This window comes from Prunus persica, chromosome G6 (genome assembly GCF_000346465.2).
Source record: "Prunus persica cultivar Lovell chromosome G6, Prunus_persica_NCBIv2, whole genome shotgun sequence".
NCBI lineage: Eukaryota > Viridiplantae > Streptophyta > Magnoliopsida > Rosales > Rosaceae > Prunus > Prunus persica.
The window spans coordinates 29,561,882-29,579,297 of record NC_034014.1 but is presented as its reverse complement, the minus strand read 5'-3'; the positions used below and the strand labels follow the sequence as shown (position 1 = coordinate 29,579,297).

The following is a 17,416-nucleotide window of genomic DNA, read 5'->3' as shown; positions in this document are numbered from 1 at the left end:
TATCTTCATTTCACAGGAGTTCTTGTGATATACATGGCCATGTTGATATTGATATTGATGGATGGGCTCGTACTCCATGGTCCATGCATGGCCAACAAAAAACAAACTGCTCTATCTTTTAATTGAATTTTCTCATAAAAGCTGACAAAACACAGAAACTCAAGAAAGCAAACAAGGACAAGGACCTGCCTTCATTTCACCTTCACCACCAAACAAAACGAGAGAGAGAGAGAGAGAGAGAGAGAGAGAGAGAGAGAGAGAGAGAAGGCCCATGCCAACCAATCCACAGTTCACAGTTCACAGTCCACAGTCAGCCCTCGTGTGGCGTGGGTCCATCTCTCACTTCAAATCTCCATGGCCCACTGTCAGCATCCTACACCCTAGACCCCACACGTGTGCAAACCCAGTAGCACACACAATCCATCACCATCTCTCACCGGGACAGAAGACACCACACGTGTGACACGTCATTTAATAGGCTGATGCTGATAGCTGAAGCCTGAATTATAGCCTTTTTTTAATCTTCTTTCACGGTCTTAATCTTTCCCGTACCATTTTCAGTCCGTACAGCCCTGCAAATTTTCTGTGGAGCCAAACGTAACAACAACCACGTTACTGTTGTAGTATCCGCCAGCGCCCATGGTTTCGTATCTTATATTCTTATATATTTACCATTTTTTGAAAATAAAATAAGCAAAAACTCGAATTAGACAAGCACGAGTTTTGATTACTATTTTTTAGTACAAGCGATTAATTAATTAAGAGAATTTATAAAAATATTCATTAAGTGCCCGGGACATATTTATTTGGTGCCAAAAGGTTCCGAGAATTGATTACTTGGTAGAGGTGGAAGAAGATAGCTTCATTTTCACACCATATAATATAATTATGAAAATCAAAACGCACAGCATTACGTAGTAAGTTCATTTTACTTTTTTTGGAAGCAATCTTTGATCATAAGCTTCACATAAAACGCAAAAGGGAAAAACGAAAACCCCAACGTGGCTTTGTTGAGGGCCACGAGTGGATTGTCCCCCTCCTACCTTGCCAAGAATTGAATGAGAAAGCGATGAATCCTTCAAAACGTTGAACGAGAAAGTGATATCATTAGCAGAGCATCCAATGATTATAATGATTCTATCCCACAAAGATAATTTTAATGAATTAACCTAACTCTTTTTACATTACCATTACTCCAAGAACTAATTTTAATGAATTAACCTAACTCTTTTTACATTACCATTACTCCAAGAACTAATTTTAATGAATTAACCTAACTCTTTTTACATTACCATTACTCCAAGAACTAATTTTAATGAATTAACCTAACTCTACGGAAACTAACAAAAGTAGCTTAGATATGAAAGTGCAGTAACAGAGTACATAAAATGTTTATATAAAACAAACACTGAAAATTTCATTATATAAGGCAAAATTTAAGATGAATTGGAAATGGAAATGGTTCCTTATTTAATGGTTCCTTCATTATAAAAAAGGAGGGACTCGTACCATAAATTTATCTAATCAACAGAGAATGGGACTTGAACTTTGTTGTAGAAGGTGGACTCATTATCATGTTCAATTAACCTAACTCACGTCTACACGACTTTTTAAAATAAAATAAAAATGATGATAATTAATTTTGACTTTCTTTGTTAAATTTCAGTGAATTTGAATATTGAGAAGATGATGCTGAAAACAAAGAAAATGAATAGTAATGTCGTTGGACTCGAAAGAAACGGAGGGCATCAAGGCAAGGGCTCGTGGGGCTTGACCATACCCACATGCAAACCTTCCCTAACTTTTGGCCGAATTAAAGGCCATGCCCACACCCATTACACCTTGCCTTGCCCATCAACGACAGCCCATGTGGGCCCAAACCTCACATGGGATGCACCCACCAGCCCCTCTGGATCCGACGGTCCCACATCTCTTCCCGCGGAATCGATTCTTTCATCTCGGTCGTTGGATTTATAAATCAAAAGTCTTCAATATGGGCGGCTAAGCTCTGTCCCAAGCTTGTCCCAATATACAGGGGCAACCGCCTCAAATGTGCTGCTCATGTCACAAACACCATAGCTGCCCATGTCTAAATTCATGGTGCCTAAGCTTCATCTTGCACGCTATTTTATGGCGCGTGACATCTACTTTCCCATTTGTTCAATTGAATAATGTTTACCATATGTTTGTGAAGAGTTACATATTCACGTGGGTGTAAAATGCTTGTGCAACTTATTACTATTATGATGAAAATATTCTTTCGTGAAACAGGTTAGGTCGTTATTTTTTATGAGTATTGTAATTTTCATTGAATGTACGATTTAAATTGATAATCTAACAACATAATATCTAAAAATTATCAAATTATTAGGTAAAAGAATATTACTTAATACATATTACCATCGACACGTAATATAAAGTGGAACGCACGCGCAAACGAGAGAAGGTGGGGGTGTACTTAGTTTTGTTAGTTTCCGTAGACAAATGTCGTTTGCCTTTATGACTTTATCTCTACTTGTATCTATATAATAACATTGAACTTCATTTGGCATATCACACAATATTTTTCTACATCTCCCTCTCTTTAGCCTTCATCAACGCAATAGAGAAGAATTCAGCGCGGGTTTGGTTGGTTATTGTCAAAGCTTGTGAAGAAGAACAAATCCAGAAATCCATATTTGTCAGGATTGGCTGCAGAAAACAGAGAGAAACAAAGTATGGCAATGTTTGAGCAGGATCTCAACTTTGAAGCCACAGAGCTTAGATTAGGCCTCCCAGGCACCAAGGAGCCTGAGCACAATACATGTTCTAGTGCTTTAATCAACAGGAGCAACAAAAGACCATTGCCAGCTGACATGAACGAAGACAAGTATTCTTCAGCTGCCAAAAGATGTGACCAACAAATTTCTCAGCCTCCTCCCTCCATGTAAGCAACTGCCACATATAACTACATACTAATTATAATTAAGTTGTGTAATTAATTATGTTCTTCTTCCAGAGCATAGTTGATGATGGATTTTTGAGGTTAACTAATATGGCATTTGGTATTATATTGCAGGGCACAAGTAGTGGGGTGGCCACCAGTGCGATCGTACCGGAAAAATTGCTTGCAAGCAAAGAAAACAGAGGCGGAGGGTTGTGGGATTTATGTGAAAATAAGCATGGATGGAGCTCCATATCTTAGAAAGATGGATCTGAAGGTGTACAGAGGATATCCAGAGCTGCTTAAAGCCCTGGAAGACATGTTCAAGTTCAAAGTTGGTGATTATTGTGAGAAGGATTTGGGGTACAATAACAGATCAGAATTTGTGCCTACATATGAAGACAAAGATGGGGATTGGATGCTGCTTGGAGATGTTCCATGGGAGTAAGTTATCTGCTCTCTCTCTCTCTCTCTCATCTCTTTCCTTAATCAATTCTCTTATTTATTCTAGCTACTTTCTTTAGAAACTCAAATCTGATCATGTGGTGGTGTTTGTTTCTGTTCAGAATGTTCATCACTTCGTGCAAGAGGTTGAGAATCATGAAGGGTTCAGAAGCTAAAGGCTTAGGCTGCGCGCTGTGATTGATCAACAACTAAACGATTAGAAGAAGAGACTTATATCAAATATATTTTCTGTCATGAAGACCATCAAGGACACATTCAGCTGCTTGCTTGGGCTTTCGCTGAAAGAAACAGAAACTTAACTAGAGTTGTTTGTAATGATAGAAAGTTTTTACAAGGAAGGAGTTCTCGAAAGAAGGAAACATTTTCATGTATAGTTTGCCATGTTCTCTTCAAAGAAGAGTTGTACAAAGAAAAGAAAAGATAAACGAAAACAAAAAAAAAGTTTTGAGTATTGCATCAATGAGAAAACTGTCCTGCATGCCTTTGAGCAATTTTGTTCATTAACTTTTTTGGTCGAAATCAGTAACATCATAAAAGCCTTGAGGAGGCTTCCTCTGAAATGGGATTTCTGCATTGTAGTCTATTATTCGCTTCGATTTCGTCTTTGGCTGCTGCAAAACATCAATGCCAGCAGCCTTTAATTCTCTGGTTTTCTGAAGGGAAGTAAGCCTTGTGTTGTGGCCTCTTGGAGCTGCTTCTCCCTGGCTTTCCTTTTGGCCTTCTTGCCCTTCCTAGTGCTTGCTAACCCAGCTGGTGCCTGGAAAATCGTCTCCATCTCCAGCCATGAGCTTAGCAAATTCTGTGCACCACTCGGCCATGAGCTTAACAAGAAAAATCCTTCTTACTCTTCCTGACTGTCAAACAAACAAGTCTCAGCAATCTATATATACACATTTCACGACTTTTCCTTTTCCAATTTGGAGAAGAAACTAGTGTCAGCCGGCCCGAACCAGATCCCAAATATTTGTCCTTCATAAGTTCATATTACAAACCAGTTCAAGCAATTTGATTTTGGAAAAAGAAAAGAAAAGGCTTGCCCCCTCCCTTCAATCAAACAATATGAGTATCACATTAGAATTTAGTTATTCTTTGTAAATTGACTGACAATTACACACCTCATATAATATAGATAGCTGCGAATAAGTTGAACGCATATTGAATTTCCTTTTCATGTTCCGAATAGTTATTCTACCATTAAAATACTTTTCCGTAATTTGATTTAGAGCATCAAGTTAATTTTTTATATATAAATAAATTGGACTTATTACACAACAACTTATTTATACAACACTTATTTCAAACTACTGAGAATCACACAATTTTTGAAACAAAACAGAAAAAGTCGGATCCTCTAATTTTCTTCGCATTGACTTTATACTTGCACGCTTAAAACTACGTTGTTTTGTAATGCTTAATCTTTAAACTTTAAAAGTAAACTGGCAATTCAAAAGAAAAAAAAAAGTTGAAGACATGGGAAAAATATGTATTAAAAACTTTTTATATGGCATTTCAAATATGAGAGTGATGTTGGCCATGACAATACTAAGTAACATAACAATCGAGTCTAAAGATGATTAAGATTTCCTCCAAAGATGATGATTAAGCTATTTTGTCACTCAACTCTTGCCACGTTGCAAGAAATAACAAAACAACGCGACATAAATTTTTTCTCCAAATATGAAAGTAGGTTTAAAGATGAATTAACTAGTATGTTTAGAGAGACCAACGAAGGAACGCAGACACACAGTAAAACATTAAAAAGGAAAGGAAAAGAAAAGCATCTTTTACTTACTCATCCTTCATTGCCACGTGACAGATATTCGTATTATTTAATACTCCGTGAACCAATCAGTGCAAAGCAAAATCAATCACCAATGCCTTTTCACCTCCTCTGTTTTCTCTCTCTCTCTCTCTCTCGAAACTCAAAGTCTCAAAAGTAAAAAGCTTTCTAAAATCAGAATTCGTAAGCGTCACGAACACGACACACATATTATGGAGAGAGAGCTGAAAGAGCATCGGGGCTTCCTTCTCTCTCTCTCACTGAAACCCTAATCTCCATGTGCGCGTGATCAATCACAGTAGAAAGGGATCTGTTAACCCTAATCTTATTTCTTAATTCTGAAGCAAAAGAATGGCGTCAGAGCTAGGGCAACAGACGGTGGAGTTCTCGACCCTGGTGAACCGTACCGCCGAGGAATCTTTCCTCTCGCTGAAGGAGCTCGTCGAGAAATCGAAGGCGGCACAGGACCAGTCCGATACCGATAAAAAGATTGGACTGCTCAAGTACTTGGCCAAGACCCAGCAACGCATGCTCCGACTCAATGTCCTCGCCAAGTGGTGTCAACAGGTCTCGTCTTTTTTACTCGCTCACTCACTCATCTATTATGGGGTTTTTATTTGGTGGCCAATTGGGAGTGGAAATTATACATTTTGGGCCCTCTTTTATGAATTCTGCGTTAAATAATGTTACTTTGGGGTTGTTTTTGTTTGGACAATATGAATTCGGTTTTTTCAAGGGCTCCTAGTTTCTTTCTCTTAGAAACTTGTAATGTAAGTTAAATTTTTTTTTCTTTTGGGGTTAGGAAATAGATTTCGGTTTTGTTCAATACAATTCAAGCTTTAAAAAATGTAGGATTATGTTGATTTTTTTGTTTTCTATTTGGAAGTTTTTAAGGTTTTGGTGTTTCTTTTTCTCCCCGGGCGTTCAGGGTTTTGATTTGGTGGTCAAATTGGGGGCGGAAATTATACATCTTATTTTTCAATTTGTGGTATTGGATTTGGGTGTTATTTGTTGTTTTCTGCATTGTGGGATATGCAAGATGATTTGACAGTGCATGTTTGTTTATGTCTTTAGATGGTTAACAAAAAAAAAAAAAATACTAGATAGTTTATTAGCTTATGAAAAAGAACTAGTAATTTTACCCTAGTTATAGAGTAGTTTCTGAATTTTGAAGTCAAAATCAATGCCATGGATGTGCTCATTGGTTGGTCCAAGAACCATACCTTGTGCTAATATGCAGAGCTTAGTGTCTCTGATGCTTCATGTTCCTTGAAATGCAGTTGAATTCCTGTTAGCACATTTCATTTTGGAATCATATATATATATAAATTTATTTATTTATTTGTTATCCATGCCTTTCTATTTGCAGGTCCCGTTAATACAATACTGCCAGCAACTCTCCTCCACTCTTTCAAGTCATGATACCTGTTTCACTCAAGCTGCAGATTCATTGTTTTTCATGCATGAAGGGCTGCAGCAAGCCTGTGCTCCTGTTTATGATGTTCCATCTGCAATTGATATCCTCCTAACAGGGTCATATCAGCGTCTGCCAAAATGTGTAGAAGATGTGGGCGTTCAGAGTTCACTAAGTGAGGATAAGCAACAGCCGGCTTTGAAAAAGCTGGACACACTTGTGCGATCTAAATTACTAGAAGTGTCACTCCCAAAAGAAATTTCTGAGGTTAAAGTCTCTGATGGTACAGCAGTGCTTCGTGTCAATGGGGAATTCAAGGTTTTAGTGACACTAGGCTACCGAGGGCACCTATCAATGTGGAGGATACTGCATCTGGAACTGCTTGTTGGTGAGAGATGTGGACTTGTAAAACTTGAAGAATCACGTCGGCATGCTCTTGGGGATGATTTAGAGCGAAGAATGGCTGCTGCAGAAAATCCGTTCACGACATTATACTCAGTTCTACATGAGCTTTGTGTTGCACTCGTAATGGATACTGTCATAAGGCAAGTACAAGCTCTTCGGCAAGGGAGATGGAAAGATGCAATTCGGTTTGAGCTCATATCTGATGGGAGTACAAGTCATGGAGGAAGTACTGCCTCTGCGCAATTAAATCAAGATGGAGAAAATGATTCATCTGGTCTACGAACGCCAGGGTTAAAAATTCTGTACTGGTTAGATTTTGATAAAAACAATGGTATTTCTGATTCAGCATCATGTCCGTCTATAAAAATTGAACCAGGACCAGATCTGCAGATAAAGTGTCTTCATAGCACATTTGTCATAGATCCATTAACTGGAAAGGAGGCAGAAATATCTCTTGACCAAAACTGTATTGATGTTGAGAATTTGCTTCTGAGAGCCATATGCTGTAATAGATATACTCGTCTGCTTGAAATTCAAAAAGATCTGGGGAAGAATGCCCAAATCTACCGAGGTAAAGGGGACGTTTCTCTTGAGTCCCATGTGGAAGATGTGGATGTTGACCATAAAAAGGTTGTTTCACTTTTTCTTGTTACTTGTTTCTGGTTCTTTTTTTTCTTGTTAAATTTCTATGTTTTTCATGCATGTGTATTTTTTGGGGTTCATTTTCTTCATATTTTGATTCCATGAATTTCTGTGTGCAGAAAGATGACAATTCCAATGTCAGAGAATATGAAGGGCAGGAAGTATTACGTGTGCGTGCCTATGGCTCATCATTTTTTACCCTGGGCATAAATATAAGGTATCCTTATTTGCTTATATTGTTATCAGTATATTATTACAGGTAATACGAATTATGACTTGCCAAGGGACTTAGATGAACGAAGAAAACTGTTCTTACAGCCAATATTGCTTCTGGCTAGACATTGGAACAAGTTCTTGATGTACTTTTTAGGATTTTTCTGATTTTAAGAAACTCAGGACATACTTGGTTGTTCTGTAGGACGCAACTTTGGTATTCTTATGTACATGCTTTAGAATGGTGTCTTATGTAGCATCTTTGACTTGCAGGAATGGCCGCTTTCGTCTTCAGTCCTCCCCAAATATTCTTGCTTCTTCGGAATTTTTGTCTGAATGTGAAGATGCTTTAAATCAAGGAAGTATGACTGCAGCTGAAGTTTTCATCAACTTGAGAAGTAAAAGTATTTTACACTTATTTGCATCTATTGGCAGGTTTTTAGGCCTTGAGGTAAGCATTCCCTTTCTTCTCCTTATGAAATTTTTCCAAGAAAAAAATCACTGGGTGTTACCTTTTTGGATTGTTGAGGATTATGCATGGATTCACTTAATGTCCATGAGATAACACAAATTCTACTTTTGCAGGTATATGAACATGGTTTTCCTGCAGTTAAAGTACCAAAGAACATTTTGAATGGTTCAACTGAGTTGCTAATGGGGTTTCCTGATTGTGGGAGCTCTTATTTCCTGCTGATGCAACTTGATAAGGACTTTAAGCCCCTATTTAAATTGCTTGAGACTCAGCCAGGTCCATCTGGAAAAGCTGATTCTTGTCATGATCTAAACCATGTGATACGGATCAAGAAAATTGATGTTAGCCAGATGCAGATGCATGAGGATGATATGAATTTAAGCTTGCTTGACTGGGGAAAACTACATTCTTTTTTGCCTAGTGCTGGGGGTTCTAATCGGTCTTCTGAAAATGGCCTTCTTTCAGATATCAGCCATGGAGGTTCTATGCCAATTGCAGGATGTGCACCATCGAGTTTTTCTTCTGTTGTTGACGAAGTATTTGAATTGGAGAAAGGGTTATCTGTACCTTCTTATTCTATTCCAAATGTCTCTTCGTCGCTTAATGCATCTCCTGCTTCTCATTTTGGTTCTGGTCCGATGAATCTTCACACCATTAAAGCTGGAAGTGCCTCTCCTAAATGGGAGGGAGGTATGCAGCTATCACAGCTAAATAATTCTGTGAATGTTTCTAGTATGCCCACCCATTATAATGGGTCCTTATATTCATCAAATAATTTGAAGGGCCCCATACAGTCGGCTTCTCTTGGTTCTCTATCTTCTGGCCCAGGAAGGAGTGCCTCCGTGAAGAAAATACCAATTTCAAAGTCTGATCAGGATTTGGCTTCTCTTAGGTCTCCACAGTCAGTTGAGTATGGCTCTTGTACTTCAATGGATGAAGATCAGCTGAGATTTCTGAATGATACTTCAAAGGGTGCACTATATGGGAATAGATCATCCCTAATATTATCTCCAACTCGGTCCACTGGCCCCCGAATCTCTGGGCCAGGTGTGAGACCCAATGGGGCTATAACTGGATCTTTCAGAGTTGTCGGATTAAATTCATGTGCAACAACTCCCGGATGTAAGATGCTTTATCTGTGATGCCTTTATTAAGTGGGATAAATGCATTATACTTATTAATTTAGTACTATTTATACTTTTTACTTAGTCTTACATTGATAGAAAAAAATCTTTTTTTTTTTGGTCCTTCCAGCCCAGGCACCAGACTCTGGAGTATGTCACAGTCCGAATCAAGATGTTTCAAATAGAAAACCTCGCAAACGTACACTTTCAGATATGTTGAATTTAATCCCATCACTTCAATGTGTGGAAGCCAATCCAGGATTTTGTAGGAGGAGGAAGATTTCTGAAGTAGCTCGACCTCAGCAGTCTTCGTCACAGATGCTTATGCCAAGGGATATAATTTCAAAATCCGAAGTATACAGTTATGGGGATCTTATATCTGAAGCTAATAAGGGAAATGCACCTTCAAGCATTTATGTTTCAGCTCTTCTTCATGTGGTCAGGCACTGCTCACTTGGTATTAAGCATGCCAGACTAACTAGCCAGATGGGGGCTCTGGACATCCCCTATGTTGAAGAAGTGGGTCTAAGAAGTATATCTTCCAACATATGGTTCCGACTTCCATTTGCCAGAGGTGATTCATGGCAACATTTATGCTTGCGACTTGGCAGACCTGGAAGCATATATTGGGATGTCAAAATAAATGACCAACACTTCAGAGATTTGTGGGAGCTTCAGAAAGGAAGCAATAGTACACCTTGGGGTTCTGGTGTTCGAATTGCGAATACATCGGACATAGACTGTCATATTCGTTATGATCCGGAAGGTGTTGTTCTCAGTTATCAGTCTGTGGAGGCTGATAGTATTAAGAAGTTAGTGGCAGACATTCAAAGACTTTCTAATGCAAGAATGTTCGCCCTTGGTATGCGGAAATTGCTTGGAGTAAGAGCAGATGAGAAGCCAGAAGAAAGTAATACACACTCTGATTTTAAAGCACCAGGAGTCAAAGGTTCTTTTGAGGCAGCTGATAGACTATCTGAACAAATGAGAAGGGCATTTAGAATTGAGGCAGTTGGACTTATGAGTCTCTGGTTCAGTTTTGGATCAGGTGTCCTAGCTCGCTTTGTTGTCGAGTGGGAATCAGGCAAAGAAGGTTGTACTATGCATGTATCTCCTGACCAACTTTGGCCGCATACCAAGGTACATTCACATTTTTCTAATTGTTTTGTTATTTCTTTTAGCAATTTTAATGATTGATATTTGGTGTAACCTCAAGTTTATTAATCTTAAGTTTAGTTTATGTGAAATTGAGTCCTGAATGCGTCCTCTGCACTTGTTCCTTCCAGTTGTTGTGCCTCTCCCTGCCATCTTTTAAGAAATTAATAGAAGCCCTTTTTCTTAAGATTTCAAAATATAATTTTCAAATTTTTTTTTTCTGGTGTTGCCATGCAAAAGTTCCGAGAAATTGGATTAGAATTTTGCTCAGTGCCTTTCAAAGCTTTTCATAACAGTAGAAAAAGTATAAAAGACAGAAATGCATAATTATATTGAAGTTGCTTTACCAAGGATGACGTCAAATTGTATGACCAAATTCTTTTCAATTTAGATTTTGACAGATGCATTCGGGCAACATAGATTTATTATGTCTTTGGTTTGTATATCATGGGTTTAACTTTATACTTTTCCCCCAATTTGTTTCTCTTTATAAATATTTGCATTCATTAAGATAGCCTTTTCTGTTCTCTACAGTTTCTGGAAGATTTCATAAATGGAGCTGAAGTTGCATCACTTTTGGACTGCATTCGCCTCACTGCAGGTCCCTTGCATGCTCTTGCAGCTGCAACACGACCTGCAAGAGCTAGTCCTATTCCAGGGGTCCCTGGAGGAGCAGTTCTCTCTTCAATTCCGAAACTTGTGGGGCAGTCACCATCCCAGGGTCTAATGCCAACTAGTTCAACCACAAATGCCAGTCAGTCCCCTTCTGGCCCTATGGGTAACTCTGTTTCGTCTACTGCTACAGGGCCTCTTGCAAATCATAGCCTCCATGGGGCTGCAGTGTTAGCTGCTGCTGGCCGAGGTGGACCTGGCATTGTACCCAGTTCACTGTTGCCCATTGATGTTTCTGTTGTGCTACGCGGCCCCTACTGGATACGAATTATATATCGGAAGCACTTTGCAGTTGACATGCGCTGTTTTGCAGGAGATCAGGTTTGGTTGCAACCAGCAACACCACCCAAGGGGGGTCCTTCAGTTGGAGGGTCATTACCTTGCCCACAGTTTAGGCCATTTATTATGGAGCATGTGGCTCAAGAATTGAATGGTTTAGATACTAATTTCACTGCTGGTCAACAGACAGGACTGGCAAGTTCAATCAGTCAAAACCCAACTTCAGGTTCCCAACTGTCTGCTGTAAATGGAAATAGGGTTAACCTCCCTGGTTCTGCGGCAATGTCTAGGACAGGCAACCAAGTTGCTGTTTTAAACCGTGTTGGAAATGCTTCTCCGGTGTCCTCAAATTTGGCTGTTGTGAGCTCAGGGATGCCTTTACGTAGATCCCCCGGTCCGGGTGTCCCTGCTCATGTGAGAGGAGAACTGAATACAGCCATTATTGGTCTTGGAGATGATGGGGGGTATGGAGGTGGTTGGGTTCCTCTAGTTGCGCTTAAAAAGGTGCTAAGAGGTATTCTCAAGTACCTTGGGGTTCTATGGCTATTTGCCCAGCTACCGGATCTTTTGAAAGAGATTTTGGGGTCAATTTTGAAAGACAATGAAGGTGCACTTCTAAATTTAGACCAGGAGCAGCCTGCCTTGCGGTTCTTTGTTGGGTAAGTGCTTTTTAACCCAATCATTATTTGTTTTTTTGATGATGACTTATTCTCATTTTTATCTTATGATGAAAAAGAAAATCAATATAAAAGATGCCCAAAAAAAGAAAAATAAATAAACATCCAGACGAGATGGAAATGCAAATTGTTTATGTTCACTACCTGTACCAGATTATTTTCAGTTAATTATGTGGCCCTCAGAGAGTTTTTCTGATTGCTTGTGTTTCTGCAGTGGGTATGTATTTGCAGTAAGTGTTCACAGAGTTCAACTCCTTCTTCAAGTACTGAGTGTGAAACGGTTCCATCATCAGCAGCAGCAACAGCAACAGCAACAGCAGCCAAATTCAACTACTGCTCAAGAGGAATTATCTCCATCTGAAATAGGAGAAATATGTGACTACTTCAGTCGACGCGTTGCGTCAGAGCCTTATGATGCTTCTCGTGTGGCGTCATTCATCACTCTTCTCACCTTACCCATATCAGTTCTACGAGAATTCTTGAAATTAATAGCATGGAAAAAAGGACTCGCCCAGGCACAAGGGGGAGATGGAGCACCTGCTCAAAAACCCCGTATTGAATTATGCCTTGAAAATCATGCTGGCTCGAGTATGGATGAGAACTCAGATAATTCATCTGTTGCCAAAAGCAATATCCATTATGATCGGCCTCATAACTCTGTTGATTTTGCACTGACTCTTGTTCTTGATCCTGCTCACATACCTCACATAAATGCTGCTGGTGGTGCAGCATGGTTGCCATACTGTGTCTCAGTGAGGTTGAGATATGCATTTGGTGAAAATCCTAATGTGTCCTTTCTTGGCATGGAAGGAAGCCATGGAGGTCGAGCTTGCTGGTTGCGAATTGATGATTGGGAAAAATGTAAAAACAAGGTTGCTCGAACTGTGGAACTTAATGGTAGTTCCGGAGGAGACAGCAGTCAAGGAAGGTTAAGAATTGTTGCTGACTACGTGCAAAGAACACTACATATGTGGCTTCAAGGGTTGAGGGACGGTGGTGGGGTTAGTGCAAGCTCGGGGGCGACATGATTGGTTTGGTCACCCAGAGATATTTTTTAGTAAAATTTCATTTGAGATTAATCTCAATGAGTTTACGCGGACTGATCATGGCTTGTGTTCCATTCCATTTTTTTGGGATCTCCCAATTAGTTGCAGGAGAAACTTGTATCAGGGAGGAGAGCAAATCTGGCCACTGGATGTGTGTTGAGATGATGATTAAATGGGTGATTGCAGAGTTGACGGGGAGATGACTGCCTTTAGGAATGCACTTGCAGAACTAACAGAGATCGATGCTGTGAGGAGGGAGTGGAGGGGGCCTTTTATATATTTTTATATTTGGATCTTCTGATACTAGGGTGTACAATATTTTGGATATTTTCTGCTAATTTGAAGACCAAGGGGTGTTGTTGTTGTACAGATCAGGCTTAATTGGATATACTTTGTAGACATTTTATTTCCGCTGGAGTAAAGCTCAGTTCTCAACTGTCCAAGGATATGAAAACTCTTCACTACTGATGTATTCTTTTAGAACTATTTTTATAGTTACTGTAGTAAATTACACTATACGAATGGGATGATATAATAAAAAGACAGAATCTTAATGCTCCCGCGGAAGGACAATTCTCCAGAAAAGAACATAGAGAACAGGCAGAAGAATATGTAAGATTCAACAAATGATAGCAAATAAGAGTTTGATATTTACATAACTAGAAATATGCAATGCAATCTCTACATCAACGTAAAAAATAAGGCTCCTCAAAGTCTAAAATCAACATGGTTCCAGCAACATTGTCGAGATCGACATAAAAGATCCACTAGACACCCATAGTGCTCAACTCCTGGTTCGATATCAAAATTATTCTTCATATTGTAGCAACAACAAAGTCATGGATAACTCCATCAACAATTACACTACTGCAACCTGCGGTCTTCTTCACTCCCCTGATTTCCATTATTTCTCTAATCTTATCTGAGTAGCTCCACCTCCCACAAGCAGCATACATATTAGACATCAAAATGTATCCTCCCTCTTTCTCAGGCTCTAACTTGAGTAGCTCTGCTGAAGCTATTTCAGCTAGTTCCATGTCTCCAAGAGCTCTACAAGCACTCAGCATTGCTCCCCAGATGTTTCGACTTGGCTTCATTGGCATCTTTTCAATCACAGCTTTTGCCTCTACCAATCTCCCCGATCGACATAAAAGATCCACTAGACACCCATAGTGCTCAACTCCTGGTTCGATATCAAAATTATTCTTCATATTGTAGAATATATTTAGCCCTTCATCCACAAGTCCACTATGACTACAAGCTGTAAGAACGGCAACAAGAGTCACCCCATTTGGCAATAAAACTCTCTGCATCTCAGAAAACAGATCCAGAGATTTGTTTCCGTCACCATGGAATCCAAATCCAGTGATCATTGTCGTCCATATGGTAACATCTTTCTCTGTCAGTCCCCTGAAGACCATGAAGGCTCTTTCAATACTTCCAGCCTTGCAGTACATGTCTATTAATGCTGAACCCAAAAATACATCTATTTTCAACTGCAGCCTCACAATCAAGCCATGAATCCGTTTTCCTTGGTCTAGTGCTCCAATTTCTGCTGCAGCAGAGACCAAATTAACCAGAGTGATATTGTCAGGCCTCACATTCACCCTAATCATGTTGTTGAATACCTTCACCGCCATCGTGTAATCACCCTTCTTGGCATAGCCAGCAATTAATGAATTCCAAGAAACAAGATCTCTTCTAGGCATTTGCTTGAAATAAGTGCGGGCAAGTTCTAATTTGCCAACCTTGGCATATCCTGCAGTCATGGTGTTCCATGACACGATATCCTTATCCACTAAAGCATTAAAGATACTTTGAGCAAGCTCCAATTTATTCCATTTCACATACATGTTTAAAAGAGCATTACCCAAGATCAAATTTGAAGAAGTGATGGTCCTCCTCTCAATCCATGCATGAACAGACATTCCCAGTCGGGAATCTCCTAATAGTCCACAAGATATAAGAAGTCCTAAAATGGTAAACTCGTCAGGCTTAAGACCCAAACCCACCATTTCATAGAACAGTTGAAGAGCTTCTGAACAATATCCCATCTTGGCATAACCAACAATCATGATATTGAATAAGACTGGATCTGGTGTTGGCACATCACGGAAAACCTGGCAAGCAAGCCCCATTTGTCCTTCTTCCATATATATCTTGGTGAGGGTGTTCTGCAGGTATCCATGTGACAACAAACCTGTAACAACGGCATGGCTGTGGAGCTGCTTTGCCTCTGATACGCATGTGGACGCTTGGAGTAAGTAAAGAAGGGTGTGTTTATCTGGGCATATACCAGAGTGGAGCATGGAATTGTATACGGCAAACGGTTGGCTTTTAGAGAAAGATAAAGCAGAAATCATAGAATTATAAATGTAAAGATTGGGATTAGGAGTATAGTGATTGAAAAGAAGGATAGCCATGTCTAAATTATCAGGGTGTGAGATGGCTGAGAATGTGAGAAGCCTGCTCATGGGAAATGTCTGACCAATTAGACAGGTCCTCATCATCTGCCCCAAAATCTGTTTGAAATGGTACCTTGTCCTGCATTTTTCGAGCAATATAAGAGTTGGGTGATTGAGTTCGAGGGCAACAGTTGGATCCCAGTGGATTCTCCCGCTCGTTGAAGTTGAACTCAAGAGGCGGATGCCTCGACAATATTGGTACATACAGAAAAATACAGCAAATACTCAAATACTCACTGTCTGTCAACAACTATCACACAGAATTTCAGGAATGATATCCTTCTGTTTAATTGGTCAATTGTAGGAACACTCACCAATCATGGCTGAAACTTTTGAAACCCTCTCCTAGACGATCTGTATTACCACATGAGCTAATGATACTCCCATTCAAAATATGCCACGTGCTCAAATTTTATTTTACAACTGGACTTTAACCTAATTTTTACCCTTGAAAATAAAATTAAGAAAATAAACATTGAAAATAAACAAGCTTACCCCGCACCGCCGCTCTGGTTTAGGGCTCCCTCTTTTTTATCTCTCTCTCTCTCTCTCTCTCTCTCTCTCTCTGTTGCTGTTCTGCAATTTTCTCAACCTTTTGGTGACTACCCCAAGATTCATGTATATTTTATCATTGATGAAGGTCTCACTAGCAGATGTGAAGAAGGTTGGGATGGGAGGTGGGCCTGTGACAAACAGGCTACAAATCGACTAGCATGAAATTGATATGGAAAGGGTTGATTGTTATTGGATCTAATATCTCCATCAGATATTAAGATTCATTGAAAATGATGACGTAGTTTCCTGGTTGCAACAATTTATTAGGCTATGGGGATTTGGTTCTCTTACTTGTGTGACTAATGACTGTTGATGGCAGTCGGAAGAAGACGACAGAGGGGTGGCGTGTGGGTAGAATTGCTGGGATATTCTCCTTTCTTTTTTATTTTTTCTTAAGTTTTTTATTTTTCTAATTTATTTCAGCGGATAAAAATTAAGTCAAGCTGTAACAAAGAATAATTAATTTATTTAAAAAATTACATATGGCATATTTTGAGTGGGAGTACACTAACTGTTTTGATCAATATCAGAGAGCCCTAAATTACCTTACAGGTAAATGGGCCAAGGGGTCCAAATATGGTCAAAGCCCAAATTGGTTTTGTTCGGGAAACTCCAACTTTGCCGTCTAATCAATGTAGGACTAGATTGTGGGATCTTGCCCAACAAATAAAAAAAGAAAAAGAAAATGAAATTTTTTATTATTTATTATCTCTCAAGCTTCACCTCATTGTCGTGTATAGAGTGAACCAAATTGAGGGTTGATTGAGTTGGTAATGATCGTTATCTTCGCTATTTAGGCCTAAGTTCGAGTCTTGTTACCGACAATCGCTCTTGGTAAGTAATTTGTAAAAACTAGAAAAAAAGGCTAAGATCCCCTCTGTAAGTCCTCAAAGAGGTCTTAGTATGCCCTAACCGTGAAATGGATAACCTCCCTTCTCCCTAAGCTTTTTTTCATAAAGAAAAAAGTAAAAAAAATAAAAAGTTAACCAAATTGAGAGAAAATGTGACCATCTTTTTTTATAGAAGATGTCATTTTCTACTCTTTCCGCCCAATAAACTTTCTCTTCAATAATGATTCAGCAAATTTGAAAAAAATGACTCACCTCACTTTTAAAGAAAATAACAAACT

The 17,416-nt window shown here is 39.2% G+C and overlaps 3 protein-coding genes across 3 annotated transcripts; 2 read left to right on the top strand and 1 right to left on the bottom strand.

Annotated features, from left to right (window-relative positions):
• LOC18775025 (auxin-induced protein 22B) lies at positions 2,543-3,892 on the top strand. The gene is made up of 3 exons (XM_007205878.2): positions 2,543-2,926; positions 3,059-3,367; positions 3,490-3,892. Exons 1-3 carry the CDS (start codon positions 2,718-2,720, stop codon positions 3,563-3,565), a joined length of 594 nt encoding a protein of 197 aa, XP_007205940.1. The 5' UTR covers positions 2,543-2,717; the 3' UTR covers positions 3,566-3,892.
• LOC18775199 (mediator of RNA polymerase II transcription subunit 14) lies at positions 5,261-13,824 on the top strand. The gene is made up of 8 exons (XM_020567128.1): positions 5,261-5,735; positions 6,538-7,617; positions 7,749-7,846; positions 8,116-8,293; positions 8,428-9,436; positions 9,569-10,578; positions 11,128-12,203; positions 12,436-13,824. Exons 1-8 carry the CDS (start codon positions 5,520-5,522, stop codon positions 13,247-13,249), a joined length of 5,481 nt encoding a protein of 1,826 aa, XP_020422717.1. The 5' UTR covers positions 5,261-5,519; the 3' UTR covers positions 13,250-13,824.
• On the bottom strand, positions 14,083-17,406 carry LOC18772458 (pentatricopeptide repeat-containing protein At3g04750, mitochondrial). Its single transcript, XM_007208255.2, has one exon. It carries the CDS (start codon positions 15,934-15,936, stop codon positions 14,083-14,085), a length of 1,854 nt encoding a protein of 617 aa, XP_007208317.1. The 5' UTR covers positions 15,937-17,406.